The following is an 18,614-nucleotide window of genomic DNA, read 5'->3' as shown; positions in this document are numbered from 1 at the left end:
TAGACCCCAAGCACACAGCTGACGATCCGATCTGGCTCCCGACATGAATGCCACAGACCCAGCTTATTATAGACCAGTGAGAAGTGGGAGGACTAGGGGAGCTTCTGAGGGTGGGTGGGTGTTACTGAGAGAATCAGCGGTACAGAAGCTCTTGGGGGTGGCTCGTGTCTAGCAGGACCCATAGCGGTCCCCTCTCCGCGTCCATCTTCCCTACGCTTTGCAGTTACCGGAGCTGCCTTGGCTCTCTGAGCTGCTGGATTCCCTAGGAAGTTACATGGCCTCGGGAGAGGCGCAGGGCCACGCACGGCCGGCGGCTCCCCCAACTCGCATCCCCCTCTTCCGCGCACAGCCCCGGGAGGGTGCGCGGTAGGACCGTGGCCACGAGGTGGCACCCACGCGCCGAGGAAGCGCGAGGCCGCTCCCGGGCCGCCTCCTCATTGGGAACAATGCGGCGCCTCCGGCTGTAGCGCCGCGCGGGACCCCGGAGCCCGGAGCCCGGAGCGCTGGCGGCCGAGAGAGGGAACGAGCTGGCGAGCAGGCGAGGGCAGACGTGAGCGCAGCCGTCCCTCCCCCGGAGCCATGGGCGCGGCGGGGCGCGCGGTTGCAGAGCGACGCGGCCGGGAGGTGCGGGGGGCGGGGGCGCGGGCCTGGGGCCGCCTCTAGCCCGCTCCGAGGGCGCGGGCCCCGGGGATGAGGGCGCCCGCCGCGGGAAGCCCGTCTGCGCGCCGCGGCGCCGTACCGCCCAGCCAGCGAGCCTGAGCAAGGCAGACGCGCGGCCGGCGATTTGGGGGCGCGCCGCTTCGCCGTCCCCAAAATGTGAAGCTGGGAGGGCGGAGACGCAGAGACCGCCCGGCCGGGAGCCCTCGCCGAACCCCCCTGCCCTACGCGTCCAGGCCGCGCCGTCACCCCCCCTCATCCGACCCCGCCGCGGCTGCAAAGCAGTGAAGCCACCGCGCCCCGCGCGCTCTGCGCGCCCTCGGCGCTGCGACCCCCTGGCTTCGGCCCGCAGCGGCTTCGCGTTTCCCGAGGCGGCCGGAACCGGGCCCAGGACGGTGCGTCCGGCCTCGCCCGCGGCTTCTCGCCCAGACAAGTTTGAACAATGATCACAGTCAACCCCGATGGGAAGATAATGGTCAGAAGATGCCTGGTCACCCTGAGACCCTTTCGGTAAAGTTCTCGACTGGTTGGCACTGGGAGGTCAAGACCTCCCCAATGGGGTGGATGGTGGAGCTGGGCGAGGTCCGTCCCTGCTGGAGTTGCAAGTCCAGGTGGCCGAGGAGGTTCACGAGTCGATTCTCGATGAGGACCATGGGAATGGGGAAAGAGATGGAGATGGGGTTGTGTGTGTGTGTGTGTGTGTGTGTGTGTGTGTGTGCGCGCGCGCGTGCGGGGGGGGATGCAAGTCTGGACCTGTCTTGAGTTGATCAAGATTGGGGAGATATAGGCATGGAGAGGTCAAAAATGGAGTCAGAAAACACCAAAATCAAGGAGGTCCTAGGCTCCAAAGTGGTCCTAGCCAGCAACTCTCTTTCCTGCCCCAACATCGGTCCTACCTGAGCTGCGAAGTTATTGTGGGGTGCCTCCTAGGCACCCCTGGTGTCCCGCCTGTCGCCTTCTAGGTCGACCCGCCCATCCTTTCTGCTTAGTCCATCCCCCTTTTCCCGCCCTTGTTGCTTTCCCATCCTTCTGGTTGGGTACGAGCCTGTGCCTGACAGGAGAATCCCCAAGATTGTGGCGAGGGCCCCTTCTGCTGGGGACTTCGCTCCCAAATGCGGGCTCCAACCGACTAGACAGGCGAGGCAGGAACGTGGAGCAATGACTTAGTTAGATACGTCTCCCTTTCCCCTACCATGGACAGTCCTAGCCAGATATGGGCGCAGTTTGTGAGGAACTCACTAGGACCTGTTGGTCCTCTGAAGGGACCCTGCTTCCTTCTCCCAGACTCCAGCAGAGCTAGGCCCGCAGGCCAGGCAGGGCAGAGGGTGGGGTGTGTGTGTGTGTGTGTGTGGTGTTTGTGTGTTGGGTGAGGGGAGAGTGCTGGAGGGAGAGGTGGACACCGTGGGATGGGGCTAGGCCACAGGTGGAGTCTGGTCATAAACCTTGAGACGTGCACAGGCTTTCTTCCTGGGCTCTGGACTGATCCCCGGTGCTTCCACACAGCCTTCTGTGCCCAGCTGGATTGGAGGTGGGGAGACATGGCCCACCTGGCTGCTCCATCAGCATGTTGGGCTGGCTTGGGGCTGAGATGGTAACCACTGGAGACAGTTGTCTGTGTGTCTATGTAAATGCAAAGGCCTGTAGAATTAGAGAGCTGCCAAGGCTGGCTTTCAGAGTGTTATTTGGAGAATGTCTCAGAAATCCCTGGCCTAAGGTGCCCTGGGGGAACCAGGTCACCAAGCAGGTGTCTCTGGAAAGACTCTGTCTCCTCCAGGGAGATCCTGGGCTCTGCCCTGCTGGGCATCATGAGAGGGTTCTTGCTGGTCTCAAATCCCAAGTCAGCTTTGTAGCTGGCAGGAAGCCCAGCTTCTGAAGGTTCCTGGTGTGATTCTAGTGTGAAGGTGGCAGGCGGCTGTCTCCAGCACCACGGACAGCGCCCTCACCCTTAAGCTAGGTTTCCCTCTGAGTGTCTTTACCTGAAGGCGGATTCCCGGTGCAGTCGCAACCCCCTTCCGGCCCTGCAACTTCACCTCCTGGTCTGCCTAAGATGGTAGGGACCCACAGCTAACCAGTCTCCTCCAGGTCTCCTGAGATCTTTAGATTAGAGACCAGGGGCAACCCACTGATTAAATCATCCTAACTTGATTTATCCTTAAAGGACGTCTGGGGATGTGGTTAGAGCAGAGCTCTGGGGAGAGAATGCCCCTGAGATGTCACTTGGATGGATATATGAATGGATGAGACCATTGAGCACACTATAAATGACCACCAACTACTTTTGGGGGACCCTGGGCCCCAGCTGTGGTAACTGGTACAGAAAGAAAGGCTAAGGCTGTAGATTAAGGCTTCAAAGCCCAGGCAGAAGGTGTAGACAGCTTTCTCATGGCAAGCATCCTATCTCCAGCCCTAAATACAATCCCATGGCTGAGAGAGAGACTGGAGCTAGGAAAGTCCTGTTTGTTCTCAGGATGGAAAGAGAGTAGTGCGGACCCCACGAGATATCCCCGGGTGTGCTCTGAACACCATTCTGGCTTTAGAGGGACTCAGGGAGGTCCCCCTGAAGTAAGGGAAGTGTGCCCTGTGCCACCTCTCCTATTATAGTTCATCATGCTCTCCCCACAAAGTCAGGAACATGGCTGCCCCTGTAGAAGCTACTGGGACCTCCAAGTATAGGTCCTTCCCCCCTCGCTGACTCCAACTCTAACTATTTCCTTTAAATATGAACTCAGAATTTGTTGTTTCTTCTTTTCTTTTACAATTATGTGTTTCCTTTAATGGGCCAAATTTTAATTAAAGACTCCACTGACAGTTTAAAATAATGGGGATTAAAATGTATAAAGCAAGCCTTACAGAAAGACACGCACAGGCACCAGGGTTGGAGACAGAGTGGAGGTGGGGCAGGTGGAAGCATCTGGCATGACTTTTGGTCTTCTTGGTCATCCTGGCCCTGTATCAGGTGGGGACAGGGAGCCCCTCCCTCTGACCTGGGGGAAGGGAGGGTCTCCTTTCAGCTCTGCCAGCTCTATGAGTCCTCTGATGAATTTGGGGTCTCAAGCCTCCTCTGCCTCTGCCATCCCCCAGCTCAGCCCTGTTTGTGCCCAGCATGGAGCGCTGGGTCTTGCTGAGCTTGAGGCAAGGACTCTGAGCCTCGACTCCTGCTGTCTTTTGGGTTACTCCAGTGTCTGGCACCTCTTAGATAATGAGTATGTATTGGAAGAATGAATGATGTCATGTTTTGGCCTGCTCTTCCTCCCTGCATGACTGCGGGCACATTTGTGTGACACTCCATGCCTGGGTGAGAAGATGGCCTGACTCACGGTGCTGCAGGTTGACAAGCCAGTGTGGGCATGACTGATAGAGAAGTATGTGTGTAGAGTGGGCACAGTGGGGGCGGAGGGGATGTGCCCTGCCGTGAGATATTACCACCCAAGAGTGATGGGGATGTGTGGCACCCTATGATGACACAGATAAGTGAGCTCGTGACAGATGGTGGAGGCCGTGTACACAGTGCCGAGTGTGGCCCAGGTGATTGAGGCTGGTCCCTTTTCAGATCCCTTCCTGTATGAACATTCTTTTTGTTTATGTTTTTTTTCTTCTCCATGTGCTCAGTTTCTTTGTCCTACTGAGGTGGGAGCCTCCTGGGCCTGGGATCTCCACCCTCAGCTCTGGTTCTTCCCTGAGTGCCCAAGCTCCCTTCTCTCAGTTACTGCTTCTTTGTTGTCTTGAGAGCTCATTTAGCTGATGGTGGACTGGAACTTGCCATGTAGCTGAGGATGACCTTGAACTCCTGAGCCTACTGCAACTACTTCACCTAGCCCATCCACTCATGCTTCAAGCACTTCTATGCCTTTCCTAGCAGGAGTCGGGTACTGGATTGCTGGTGTGCTCTGCTGACCCACCTTGTTCCACTCTCCCCACAGGCTTTTTGTCCTGGGCATCGGCTTCTTCACTCTCTGCTTCCTGATGACGTCTTTGGGGGGCCAGTTCTCTGCCCGGCGCCTGGGGGACTCGCCCTTCACCATCCGCACAGAAGGTATCTGGAGGGCAAGGAGAACCAACAAGAAGTCAGAGGGGAGATACCTCTGAGCTCAGCCCCTATAGCAGGCTTTCGGGGACCCTGGCTTCTGAATATGTAGATGTGTAAGGAGAGGGGCTGAGCCTGCAGTGCAACGTGCATGCTGCTTGGGCCCTGGCGCTGTCAGTGCTACGGGGATTCTCAGGCCTAGAAGGGGGGTCTCCCAGGTGTCAGAAGGGACCCCGTGTCATTTCTTTTCTTGGAGTGCCTGGGATGGTGTCTTTGAATACACCTGTCTCTTTGAGACTCATGTTTAGTAGGTGTGGTTTTCTGGCCTGCCAGCCTACTCCCAAATAACCACACAGAGACTTCTTAATTATAAATGCTACTAACTGGCTCTTACAACTTAACCCATATTTCTTATCTATGCTCTGCCACCTGGCAGTACCTTTTTTTAGCATGGCCTGATCATCTGCTTCCTCTGCATTTGGCTTGAGACCTCCCCCTCTGTGACTCTGCCCTTTTTCTTCCCCACATTCACAAGTCCCCCCAACCTCTATCTGCCTAGCTATTGGCCATTTATCCCTTTATTAAACCAAAGAGAACAAATACAATATACCAAAAGGTTGGTCCACAATGCATGTTCTGTGCCTTTGACCCCAGCAGAGCTGCGGTGGATACAGGCCTGCAAAGGGCTCATATGGTTCCTGTCTGAGCACTTGTGATATTGGTCTCACCTGGTCCTTCTCTGTCCCTGACCTGCACGATGCTGGCTAGGTGTGGAATGGAGATGCAGAATGTGGGCTTCTGGGACCAGACAGCTGGAGTCTGCATCCCTAGTTACTAGCTGTGTAGTGTTGCTGAGTTCTTAAGTCACAGGGAAGAGGAGAGAGGGGTTGAGGGAGTAAAGACCCTCTCAGGTGCCGGATTGATCGGGCTGGTGAGCAGAACCTCCCTGGCTCTGTGCTGCCATCACACAGCTTGAAGGTGACTAGTCCTTGGCCCTGCCCCTCCTCCTTCCACCACTCAGGGCTGCTGGGAGTGAGTAGATAAATAGATAAATGCCTGGGTTCTGCACAGAGCGCCACAGGGCCTCCTTGGGTCAGTAGTAGGAAGGAGGAGCATGGCGTGGTGCGGGGACTGAGGCAAGTGGGGCTCCTGGGGCTGTCGGTGTTGTGAGGAGCTTTCCGCCTGTCTAGAGAGTCTCTTGGAAATCACCTCCTCAAGCTTCTGGTTCCCGGCGATGAGCACTGTAGGCATCCTGAGTGGCGCGTGTTGTCAGCTCAAGTGGGCTCTGAGTGGCGCTTATTGTGCCATCTGGTAGCCATCCTCCAGCTTGTTCCTTGGCTTAGCACGAGGCTTTAAACTCGCAAACGCTCTCAGAAGGCCGCTCACACTTATCACCATCAGCCGTTCCAGTCAAGTATGGCACCCTGTCTCCGGCTTCCAGGGACCCCCTCAATATGTGAGCCTCGGCCCCCTTCTGGCAAGCAGGGTAGGTTACTGCCTCCCCAGGGTGGCCATGAGCCTGTGTTATAAGATGCTTGGGGAGGGGGTCCCGTGCAGTGATTGTGGGGTGAATTTTCCACGCACACGTAGTGTGCATGCTGTGTATGGGAGGGTGCTCCAGGGACGGGTGCTTAGGGGAACAAGGGGACCAAGGAGGTGTGTGGGTCTCCACACAGGAGATGCTTACGGGTTGAGGTTGGAGAAGGGGTGGCAGTGTGGAGGCTGGCTGGGAAGGAGACATAGGGGATAGATGGTTGGGGGCTCAGCCCTGAGAAGGAGGCTTTGGTTCCCTGGGGATGTCCTTAGAAGTTGGTATATCTGTCTGGGCTTCCAGAACCTAGACCCTCAGCAAGTTAGGAATCTGATGGGTGAGAATAAAGACGTTTCAGGAATGGGCTTTGTGCCTGGGCTCTGGTTCTGCTGCCCAGCCTGAAGGGCTGGAACCCAAGACAACAACACCATCTCATGGCCCCTGCCCTGCCCTGCCCTGCCCTGCCCTGTCCCGGCAGGGCTTTGGGAGGGGTCTGTCTCAAGCCCTAGATCTCGTACCAGGGAAGGGAGAGACCCTGCAGGTTACTCTTGAAGTTACACGTGTGTGTGCACGTGCACGTGCACGTGTGTGAGTGTGTGCACCTGCAGGTGCTTCACATTTCTGAAGTCTCGTAGACACAGAGCACATCCACAGTTTATGCAGCTGGACCCAGGAGCGGCACATTCAGCTTCTGGAACACTCATCATTGCTACTTCTAGTTTTTATAGTCCCTGGTGCGGCTGTGGGAGGCCCCTCCTCTGGGCCAGTTTACACTTCAGGACAATCAAGTGGTCTAGTTTGGGGGTGCAGTGTGAAACATCTCCTTCTGAGATTTGGACAAAAGTCGCTCGAATGGGGATTACTTGGAGAAGGTGGGACTTCTGGTTTGGTGAGGGAAGCACCTTTGGTGCCTCTCAGGTAGCAAGGTTCCAGCCTAGTTCCTCCTTTCCCTCCTCCTAAGAGGGTCCTTGCTTTCTCCCCCTAGAGTCAGACCTGAGCAGGTTACCTTGCAGATAAGAGCATGAGCTTCTCTAGGGAGCGTACAGGCTGGAGGTCCTGGCTCAGCTGCTTGTGTCTGCCCTCAGACGATCCCTCGTGTCCTGGTTCTGCTGAACCACGCAGGTCCCAGGATAGAGTAAATGGAGGGTCCTCCACGTTCTGGGGGTGGCTCTTGGAGACTAGACATGGATTTGGGGAGGCCGGAGTGACAGGTGGAAGAAGAGCTCCATTCGGCCTCCTGGGGCCTGCCCTGGTCTCTGCAGCCCAGAGCCCATACACCACGGCCTCAGCTGGACCTGCAGTGGCTGTCCAATACAGGAACCAACATATGCTCATTTTCCCAGCTGTCCAGACACCTAGTGTCAGTGTCTGCAAGTACCAGGGAGGGCTCTATTCTCTGGCAGCTGGGGGCTTGATCCAGGTAAAAGGGAGAAATGGGGACCCTAGAGAATGGGAGAAACAGCCACAGAGAGGGTGTCTGGGGAAGAGATAGAATAGTTGGCCTCAGGGGGTAATAAAAACACCGTCTCTCAATGTGGGGTCTATTCATATCTGCAGTATCCCAGCCTTCCTTATTTATATGGAAATCAGAGGGGAGCATCTATTAGCTCCCAGACTTACTGCTGGGGCCTCATAGTAAGTTCATTTCGATTCAGTCAGAGCCAAGAATGGGAAGTGACTCAGGGGAAGATGTGTCAGCTTGCTTTGCTGATAGTCCTGGGGCCAGTGGTGGCATCTGAGAGTGTGTCTCTTGGGGAGGGCTTGCCTCCTGGCCCGCTCCCCTCTTGGGCACCTATGTCTGGCTTTATCCTTAGGTATCTCTTCAGCAAAAACACAAGCTTCTCAGGCAGGGTGAAGCCATACCTTAGGGCTTTTACAAGAAGAGAGGGCAACTCCTGAACCCTGGGAACAGGGGAGCAATCTTACTGTCTTGGTTTAAGAACAGGAGAATGCCACAAGAGCTATCCAAACTGGGTCTGTCTCCTCAGCCAAAGCCATCATGAAACCTGGGCAGTGGCCTCTTGCTTGTCCCTACATCCCCTGGTTTTGGGGTCACACCTCCTGCTGACCCCTTATTAATTCCTGCAGTGAGGAGTAGACTCTGACCCCCAAATGCCTTCAGAGATTCTTGTGTGGGGGTGACCTACATTTCTCTGTTCATCTCTTCCTCTGATTTCTTGCTTCAGCAAAGGAACCAGCTCACGTCTCCTCTCCTCACTCCTCCAGCTTTCTGATCCTGTCTTGCTGGGAAGGGCACCCTGTTCTACACACAAAAACCTGTGTGTGTAGCCCGTCGCATGGGGGCAAGGAGAGTGGGTGCTGTGGGACAGGGGCTTCAAACCACTGCCACACACAGCAGACAGATTCAGACTCCTTCAATGGTGGCAGGGAGGCACCCCTCCACCCCCATCCCCCGCCCTGCCACACACACACACACACACACACACACACACTCACACACACACCATGATTTTCCCTGCTGTGTGTTTTCCCTGTGTCCTTTGGCCCTCGACTCTGTCTCTAGACCCCCTCTCTCCAGTCTTCCAGGCTGTTCCGGGAGACTGTCTTCCTGTGTGAGTGCACAGAGTCATTTATCTCTGTCTGCTCAGAGTCCCTGCTGTGCCCAGGCCCACCTAAGGGCCAGGAGGAACAATGTGAAATACTCTTTGAACAGTTCCAATGCCAGCTTTTATGGGATGCATTCCATTCCCCCATTTCTGCTTTCATGAGACCCATCCCTTCCCTTTCTATTTCCTCTCTCTTCCTCCTCCCTGCGTCCTTTCCTGGGACCCTGATTTCTATCAGTACCAAGGAGAAGATAAGAGGCTAGAACTACAAAACTCAACAACTTCAGATCTCCCCCCTCCCCATTTTACCCAAGGGGAAACTGAGGGCAAGAGAAGGAAGTGACCTGTTCCCATTAGGTCGGTGGCAGAGCAGGGCTGGAACCAAGGCTTTGGTTCCTCCTGCAGCCTGCCCCAGGCCCGCGTGTTACTCCCTGACTCCATTAAACTTGGTTTTTCCTCGTGGTCTCCCTGTGGGCCCTCGGCTGTTCTGCAGCCTGGACAGGAGAGCTGGAGCATGGAAGGATCTGTAATGGTGGGTGAAGGCAATGAGGAGGGGCAAGAAAGCCTGGGCAGGGCTAGGGGAGGGGCAGGGGGACTGGAGGGTCTCTCCAGGAAGCAAAGTCAAGACATGGATCTGTTCTGCTGTACTGCTAACCAGGCTGTGGGGGCCCTTCAGGCTTGAGTGCTCTGTCCAGTACATGGCTAAGCAGTCCCCAATTCTAGGGTGATTAGCTGTAGTTGATTTCTTCTTCTTCTTCTTCCTCCTCCTCCTCCTCCATTTCCTCCTCCTCTTCTTCTCCTTCTCCTCTTTCTTCTCCTTTTCCTTCTCCTCCTTCTTCTCCACCTTCTTTTCTTTTTCTTTTTTCTTTTTTGGTTTTTTGAGACAGGGTATCTCTATAGCTTTGGAGCCTATCTTGGAACTAGCTTTTGTAGACCAGGCTGATCTTGAACTCACAGAGATCCACCTGTCCCTGCCTCCCAAGTGCTGGGATTAAAGGCGTGCACCACTACTGCTCGGCTGATTTTTTCTTTTTCATCCTGCTCCTTTGGGGAAGGGACTACCACAGATGAAGCTAAGACCGTGGTCCACCAGATCTACCCAGGAAGCCTGAACAGGCTGTGTGCTACACAACTCAACACCCATCAGGCATCCATGATACAGATGGTACCCCTGGGGTTCTGCAGGGTTGTGCCTGTGTCAAAACTTGTAATCTCCCCTCTCTTGTGAGTTGATGTGATAGTCCCTGCCTTTACTTTCTCTTTGCTGCTCCAAGCACTAGCTGAATGCTGGGCATTGGGCTTAGAGAGGGTGGGTTCAATCAGGAAACAGAGTGATGGCTGCCCTAGTCTCTGTGAGGCTGGGACGGAGGTGCTGCTTCTGTCTTGTTGGAGAGACTAATTGACCGACTCACAGGTTGCGTGTGAGTGCAGGAGAATGGGCACAGTGACGGGGAGACTCAAGGTTGATTATCTGAGGCTGTTGTGAGATTTTCCAGGCTGAGTTGTCTTTAGAGAAACCCACTTGAGGACTGGACATGTAGCTCACTTGCCCAGTATGCCTGAGGCTCTGGGCTCAATCTCTCTCTCTCTCTCTCTCTCTCTCCTCTGAAATAGGTTTTCTCTGGGTAGCCTCAGCTGTCTTGGAACTCACTCTGTAGACCAGGCTGGCCTCAAACTCAGACATCTGCCTGCCTCTGCCTCCTGAGTGCTGGGATTAAAGGCATGAGCCACCACCACTCAGCTTGTGCTCGGTCTCTTAACACTACAAGAAAAAAACCCAAAATGATGGTCACTTTCTTGGCATGGAAAGGCCTTTTGCGTTTTCTCCTACTGAGGGGCAGGAGAAACCATATCCTCCCTCCCAACCCACTCCTTCTCTTCCTCCCTTTGTTTGCCCTGCCCCCGTCTCACGTGACTCCTGGACCATCTCCATTTCCTTCCTCTCCCACTCCTTTGTCCCTTCTCTTTCCACGGGTATCTCTTCAGACCCAGAGGCATGTCTCAAAAGGACACAAGTCCTCTGGCTCTGATGCTTGCTGAGTGACTGTCCTCCGAGCCAAGCAACTGTCGTCTTGTGGAGTTCAGCTGTGTCCCCTTGCAAAAGGATCGCCCCAGCTGGCCTTGTGGACTGTTTTCTTCCTTATGGAGGGCTGACGGGGGGGGGGGGGTCAGGAGCATCCAGCTGCTCCCTGACATCTGTTGTGTGTAACTCTGCCTGGGGGAATGCTAGGGTAGGTAGGGAGAGAAAAGAACGGGGGTGGGGTGGGGGTATCTATGCAGCTCCTGGGAAATCCTCACCCCTGTTGGGTAAAGGCTTTCCAGGGGTGGCCTGTGGGGGAGGAGCACCCACACCCTTGTAGGTAACCTCACCTGTGCTCTGTAAGGAAGCCCAATAAACTTCTTGGCCCCCCAAACCAGAGTAAACTTTGGTAGAGTTGTGCTCCAGTTTGTGATTGGGGGACCTCCAGAGAAAGGGTAGCTATTGTCGTAGCCTCCCTCTGGGAAGGGATTTTAGTCAGTAGTTCCCAGCTGAGGCTGTGAGAGATGCCTCCTGGCTTCTGTGGCCTCCCTCTGACTGCAGGCAGGCTCTGCTGCAGGGGAGCCCAGCCCAAGGGGGTCTGTGTCAGTGTGGGAATCAGGCAGTGTCTGAGCCTGGCAGAAAAAAAAAAACCGAGCAAGAGGGGGGATGATCCTGAATAGCCTGGACAGCCCTGAACAGTGGCAGAGGCGCTGCCGTGCCCCTCTTCCGCTGGTTCATCACCACCTAGCTGCCTCTCTTCCCCCTCCCTCCTCTGCCTCTTGTTCTCAGTGGCTCTTGTTGCCTGTGCACCATGCTGGGCTGCAGGCAGGCCATAGTATCCTTTTCCGAGTCAGGGATGTTGAGACCAAGAACGGAAGGATGATTTCCCCTTAGCCTACAAAGAGGGCTGGTCAGACTCCATTTGTCTCTTCCACAGTACTGCTTGTCCCATGGAGGCCACTGGGGTATTCTGGTACCTTCTTCCTGAGAGACAATTGCTGTTGGCTCCCCTACTCCTCAGCTCTTTGTTTTTTTTTTTTTTTGTTTTTTGTTTTTTGTTTTTTTTCGAGACAGGATTTCTCTGTGGCTTTGGAGCCTGTCCTGGAACTAGCTCTTGTAGACCAGGCTGGTCTTGAACTCACAGAGATCTGCCTGCCTCTGCCTCCCGAGTGCTGGGATTAAAGACGTGCGCCACCACCGCCCGGCTCCCTCCTCAGCTCTTTGTATTCTCATATGTGGGGTCAAACTTGCAACTGCAGCACCTGGGGCAGATGGAAAGTACCAGAATACGACCAGCACCCAGTAACTGATGGTGCATAAATGCCACAGCTGTGTTATGGAAGGTGGGATGACCCAGGACTGCTCCACACCTCTCTCTGGCTTCCCCAGTAGGGGAAGTAGTAGGATTAGCAGTGGGTTCCTTTCTGTCTCTTCTTCACTTCCATACTGGGCTCGCCTTCTCTCAAATCAGTTACCCAAACCTTCACCTTAGCTTTTGGAGAGTCCAACAGTTGGCACCCCTTGTGCAGGTAGCCTGGAAGCATGTGGTTAGCGTCTTACTGGGTTCTGCTTGTTTGCTGAGAACTTGACCCTGGATCTTTGAAGCCGAGCACCTTGTGGCCTGTGTGGCTGGCTGTCTAGAATGTGCAGAGATGCAGGTTGCAAAGGCAGGTGAGAGGAGAAAGATCACAGACCCAAACCATCATGGCCAAATTTACCAAAGCAAGCAATTAAATAATTAAGCTTATTTTTACTTGTGTACACGGACTGCCTCCCCCTAAGGTGGGGTTTGAGAGGAAGACAAGGTTTTTATATCTCAGGGGTAAGGGGTTTCTAAATGGGGAATTTGGTGGACAAAAGAGACAGGCTTACTGGAGCAGAAAGTAAGTCATAACCTCCCGAAACAGACATGGTTGCAAGGTGGGCATAACAGGGTAGTCATAGCAACAGGTGGTCATAGCAAGGTGGCCATAGGTGGTCAAAATATCATTTTGAAACAAAGATGGGGTTGCCAGATGGTTATTATACTTTTTTTAAATATTTATTTATTTTATTATGTATACAATATTCTGTTTGTGTGTCTGCCTGCAGGCTAGAAGAGGGCACCAGACCCCATTACAGATGGTTGTGAGCCACCATGTGGTTGCTGGGAATTGAACTCAGGACCTTTGGAAGAACAGGCAATGCTCTTAACCTCTGAGCCATCTCTCCAGCCCCCGTTATTATACTTTTTGAAACAAAGACATGGTTGCTCTTTCCTGGACCAGGCAGCACAAAATGAACCATTTGTCGTTAAAATTACGGGTGGGGCGTAGCCTGATCCCTAAGCAACAGATTTAATCCTAAGCAGGGATGAGTCTGGTTTGTCTGTACTGTAAGGTGGCTGCTAAGCCTGAGGTGGAGACTGGAAGTTCGTCACTAGGCAGTGAGAGTCTCACACAGGGCAGGCACAGCTGACGGTGGAAGGATAAGAAAGGAGACACCAGGGAAATTTGGGAGTTGTGGGGATCTTAGTGGATGTATCCCACTTTCTCTCAGTTTATTCTTCACAGTCTGCCTGGCGGGGGTGAAGGACTCACCCTGGAGGAACCTGAGGCTCAGGACAAGAACACTGTCATTCAAGGAAAGGGGATGGGAAAGGAGAAGTAGGGCTTCAAGCTGGGCATGGGTGGGACAAGGAATCTCACACTGGACCCCAGAGCACAGGATGACCCACTGTCGGAATCATACAGGAAATAAGCCCAGAGAAGGTTCCAGAACCCCAGGTGTAGGCGGAGGTTGACACCTAAGCCCAGAACCTCAATCAGTGGGTAATGCCATACTTACAGATATCTGACTGGGGAGTCCTTGTTCATGCAAGGCAGGTGCGGTCCAGGCCTTCCCTCCTACAGGGGCCTTCCTGGCTCTCACAGATCCCTGGTGCCCAGAGCACTCCACAGGCTACACCTCGAGTTTCATGGAACAGTCCACAAACCAGAAGCCAGAGAAATGGCAGAAGTCCCTCAGGTTACCCAGCAGGGAGGGGGCAGGTTAGCCCGATAGAATGATCGTCTTCACGAATACGGTAAAGGGGTTCCTCCAGGGTGAATGGGTAGGCGGCACACTCTGCTGACCCCTCCCCTGAGGTGGCCTGGGAAGATGGAGCTAGGGCTGGGAGTGTGACCTCCCCTGACCGTGCCCACATTCTGCCCACAGTGCCAGGTGGCTCCGAATCCCGTGGCGCCCTCCGCAAGATGAGTGACCTGCTGGAGCTGATGGTGAAGCGGATGGACATGCTGGCCAGGCTGGAGAACAGCAGCGAGCTGCACCGCACTGCCAGTGTGGCACACTTAGCTGAAGACAGGTGAGGGGAGGGGACGGGGCAGGACACAGGGTGAGGGGTGGGTGCCCCTGGGCTCCTGGGGGTCCAGCATAGCCTCAAATGTATCTTTAGAGCTCAGCCTAGGTCCCCTTTCTGGTAAACTGGATAAACTTTAAGACTGCAAGACACAGGGCTGGGGAGATGGCTCCGTGTGTAAAAATGCTTGCTGCTCAAGCATGAGGGCTTGAGTTCAAATCCCAGGACCGACATAAAAACCTGGGCATAGGTGTGCACTGTGGGAGACCAGGAGGACCACTGGGCTCCAGCCTAACTCCAGATTCAGTGGGAGGGAGACCCTGTCTCCCGGGAATAAGTGGAGCATGGTAGGACAGGATGCGGGGCTTCTGGCTCTGCCTATGCACACAGCATTCTGGCATTTGAGTCCTCACCCTCTCCCGCCACCCCACAAAAATGTGAGGAAAAAAAACACATCGAGAACACAGCTTCCCCCTCCCACACTCAACAGCCATTAACGTTTTGTCTCATCTGAGGATTGTCTTTTGTCCTTGTTAAATAAAACACTGCAGGTGAAAACTGAAGGGCCCTATTGCTTCTCCCTGGAGACAAGCAGGTGACACTTAGCGCTAAGCTTTCCCATTCTATCTTTTACACACACTTACCATGCTCATTAGGAATGCACAGTGTGTGTGCATGCGCGTGTGTGCATATCCGCGTGTGTGCATGTGTGCATGTGTGTATTGATGAACTCTCTCTCTCTCTCTCTCTCTCTCTCTCTCTCTCTCTCTCTGTGTGTGTGTGTGTGTGTGTGTGTGTGTGTGATGAGCTATCTGGCCCAGGGTGGCCTTGAACCTACAATCTTTCTTCTTCAGCCTACTGAGGGCTGAGGCAAGGGCTGAGTTGTTAGTGGATCACCCATGATTGACATATGAGCAGAGGTTTTTCTGTCCTGCCCGGTCCCACAGCCACTTTTAAATAATCATTCAGAGGCTTACTATTAATTACAAAATATGCTTGACCAAACAGCTCAGGCTTATTACTAACTAGCTCTTACCTTCAGATTAGCCTGTTTCTATTAATTTATGTTCTGCCATATGGCTTTCGCTGTGTTCTAATCTTGTTCCTCTAGCAGCTGACTGGCATCGTCCTGAATCTGCCTTTCTCCTCTCTGTGTCTCCGTTTGTTTTTCCTGCCTAGCTGTATTCTGCCTGGCTATAGGCCAATTCAGCTTTTATTATCAACCAATGAGAGCAACATATAGTCACAGCATACAGAGGGGTTATCCCACGACAGTGAAGTGGGACACAGTGTGCTTCTTTGGATTGGTGTGGCGTTCCTTGCCATTTCCCTTTCCTGTTCTAGATCGCTGGTAATGGGCCACCCCTAAACTGGCCTGGCCAATTGAGTAGATGCCCAGAGCATCCAGATGGACACCATTGGGGTATCCATGATAAGGGGACATTTAACTATCCAACACTGAACATATGGTGTCCTTCTCATGGAATCACCTCTAGCGCAATCACACTTCAACCCAACAAGTACTGCACAGGGTGTGTTAGTCTCTGCAGAGGGGGAAACGGAGGCACAGATATTCAGAAGCAGTCAAAGTTGTACAGCTAGGAGGCACTAGGCCTGACCCCATGGCTTACCTTCAGAACCATGATGTTCACCCCTTATGTGGTCCGCTACGTGTGACTCAGGTTTGGTTTGCTGGTGGCACTGGAGGTTGAATATTTTACTTATTTATCATGTGAGTGTGCACGAATGCAGGCCATGGCACACATGTGGAGGTCAGAGGGCAACTTGTAGGAGTCAGTCAGTTCCCTTCTTCTACCATGTGGGTCTTGGGATCCAACTCTGGTCATTAAACATGTCAGCAGGTGGCTCTACCCATTGAGCTGTCTTTCCCCCTTTGTGGGACTTTCCATATTTGTGGATTTACAAACCAGGCAAAAAAAATCTTTTGTTAGTTTGTGCTCTGTTTTGAGAGCTCTCTCTCTCTCTCTCTCTCTCTCCCTCCCTCCCTCCCTCCCTCCCTCCCTCCTTCCTTATCCCTCTCTCCCTCCTTCCCTCCCCCTTCCCCCCTTCCCGGTCTCATGTAGCCCAGGCAAGCATTAAACTCATTCTGTAGTTAAGGATGACCCTGAACTTCTACGATCCTTCTGCCTCTGCCTCCTGAGTGCTGGGATTAGAGACCTGCACCACAACACCTGGTTTATATGGAGCTGGGGGTGGAACCCAGGGCTTTGTGCATGTACCAGCGGAGCCGCTCCCTGGCCCCTGTGTTCTGGCTCAGAAATGTCTATGTTAACATTACAGTGCTGGAACCAGGGCTTCAGGAAGGCATCCGTGCAGTGCCTGCTACAGAGCTGTGCTCCCAGAGGAAGCTCTTCCCTCCTCCCCCACTGCAGGGAGCTCTGCACCCTTGGTACTGGTTCCCCACTTAGAGCTGATGCCACTTAGAGTTTAGCATCAAATGGAAAAAGGAGAGAGCTGGGTATTGGGACTACCAAGAGCCAAAGTAATGAGCTACATAAAGCCCTGTGTGGGGAGGTTGGCAATACCCCTTAAAGAGCACACGAGATCATCTCAGACACTGGCACAGGCTCCAAAGAATCGGTGGGTGGGTGAGTCAGAGGTGCTCTTCACACAGGTGATGAGGGGGGCAGCCATGAGGAGAGAGTAGAGGTACTGAGTGCAGGGGTGCAAAGGCCCTGGGGTTGGTGTGTTGAAGGAGACAGGCCATATGGACGCTGATATGGTAGAGTGCTGGGCAGGGGGAGGGCTAAAGGGGCAGGTCCTGTAGGGCCATGTCAGCCGTAGGACACTGTTCTGAGAGGCACGCGTAGCTGCTCAGTTTATTTGCTTACTTATTAATGTATTTTGCTTTGATTTTTGCTTGTATGTGTGGTATGTATACATGTGTACATGCGTGTACGGGTGCATGAGTGTGTGAGTACATGTGGAGGTCTGAATGTGCCTCTTGTGGTTGCTTTCTGCCTTATTCACTGAGGCAGGGTCTCTCACTGAACCTGGAGGTTACCGGTTCCTCTAGTCTACCTAGGCAGCTTGCCTCAGGCACCCCACGGCTGTGCAGCAGGTGCTTTAGTTTGGGTGCTTGAGAAAGGGTCTCGCATAGTCCAGTGTAGTCTTGAACTTGCCATGGCCCTGAGGCTCACCTTGAATTTCTGATCCCCCTGTCTCTGCCTCCTGAGTTCGGGGACTATGGGGATGTACCACCACACCTGCCTGGATTTACTCATTTTTCCTTTTTTAAATTTATTTTTATTTTTAATTTATTTGTGTGTGTGGTGTGCTGAGATGCAGGGTTGAATGGATACATTTAAAAATATATCTCTGGCTGCTGTGTAAAACATGGATTATTCATTGGCAAGAGCAGAAGCAGAGAGGTTTCTGAGAAAGAGAAGGTGAGGGGGCTAAGGTGTCCAACTTCCTGGGGTAAACATGAGACTGTTTTCTCGTCTGTGTGGACTGCCATCACCCTGTGTCCCCGCAGGCCTAATCCCGGTCCCTGCTTGGTGACTCAACTCCACCCTCCATCCAGGCCCAAGGCCACAGGTGTGTTTTTCAGGGAACAGAGCACCCCTCCTCCCCGTGGCCCCTGCTCAATGAACTGCACTGTTAAGGGTCCAGGGACCCAGCTTGGTAGAAGACGGCAACTTCACTGACTCCCGCTTCTCCCACGGCTGACCTGCCCCTCCCTCCACTCCTTGCCCTTCATCTGCTCCCGGAGGAGGGAGCCCTGCGGGTGGGGGAGCACGTGCCACCTCCAGGCTCTATCTGGGGAAATGGCAGCCATCCATCATGACCAGCGGAGCCTATCAAACTCCACAGGCAGAGCTATAAATTGCAGGGACACTGTGGCTTTGGGACACAGGAAGAGAGGTGGGGGTGTGCCGGGGCTCATGGGAGTCTGGGCGCCTACTCACACCAGCCCCATCCTGCCCCAGCCACCCTGGGGTTAACCGTGATTAACCAGCCAGAGTCACAGGAAGCCCTCCCACCTAGGCTATCTCCCCCACTTCAGAATTATCTGGGGCTGTCCTCCTCCTGTCCTTTTGGAAGCTTCTGAGCTGCCTTGCTTTCCACTGTGGCTGGTGTGTCCTTGGGGGAAAGCAAATTTGCTATTTTAGCCTAGGAAAACATAATTAGGCAGGCAGCTTTGAGGCAAACACCACTGTATTATGCATCCTACAGCCAAATAGCTATGATCTTTGAATTTCCCGTCAGGCTCCTTTGCAGCGGCAACAGCTCTGATGTTGGCGGCCAGCCGCCACGGTCAAGTACATCTGTCTGTTGTTAGGGTCTGCAGAGTCTGGACTGGGGACTCCAGGGTGGGGGATGGGGACACGAGGAGCTGGGAGTTGGTACAGACAGACCATCTCAGCAGCCACACACTCAGTGCCTGGCCCGTGGGCGGTGGGGGCGGGGCGCCTGAGCCCAAGCCAGCGGCTCACCTGAGAGGATTCTGTGGG

General features: G+C 54.0%; 1 protein-coding gene across 2 annotated transcripts in view; it reads left to right on the top strand.

Annotated features, from left to right (window-relative positions):
• The first annotated feature begins 1,099 nt into the window (after nucleotides 1-1,099).
• Mgat5b (alpha-1,6-mannosylglycoprotein 6-beta-N-acetylglucosaminyltransferase B) overlaps nucleotides 1,100-18,614 on the top strand; it is a 65,268-nt gene continuing 47,753 nt past the window's right edge. For both annotated transcript variants that reach the window (XM_038328256.1, XM_038328255.1), the window contains exons 1-3: nucleotides 1,100-1,167; nucleotides 4,578-4,690; nucleotides 13,995-14,142. In XM_038328256.1, coding sequence (XP_038184184.1) covers nucleotides 1,100-1,167; nucleotides 4,578-4,690; nucleotides 13,995-14,142 — 329 coding nt within the window. The remainder of the gene's footprint in view (nucleotides 1,168-4,577; nucleotides 4,691-13,994; nucleotides 14,143-18,614) is intronic.

This window comes from Arvicola amphibius, chromosome 4, assembly GCF_903992535.2.
Source record: "Arvicola amphibius chromosome 4, mArvAmp1.2, whole genome shotgun sequence".
NCBI lineage: Eukaryota > Metazoa > Chordata > Mammalia > Rodentia > Cricetidae > Arvicola > Arvicola amphibius.
Note: the sequence above shows the minus strand (reverse complement) of the source record. Positions and strands in the feature narration are given on the sequence as shown.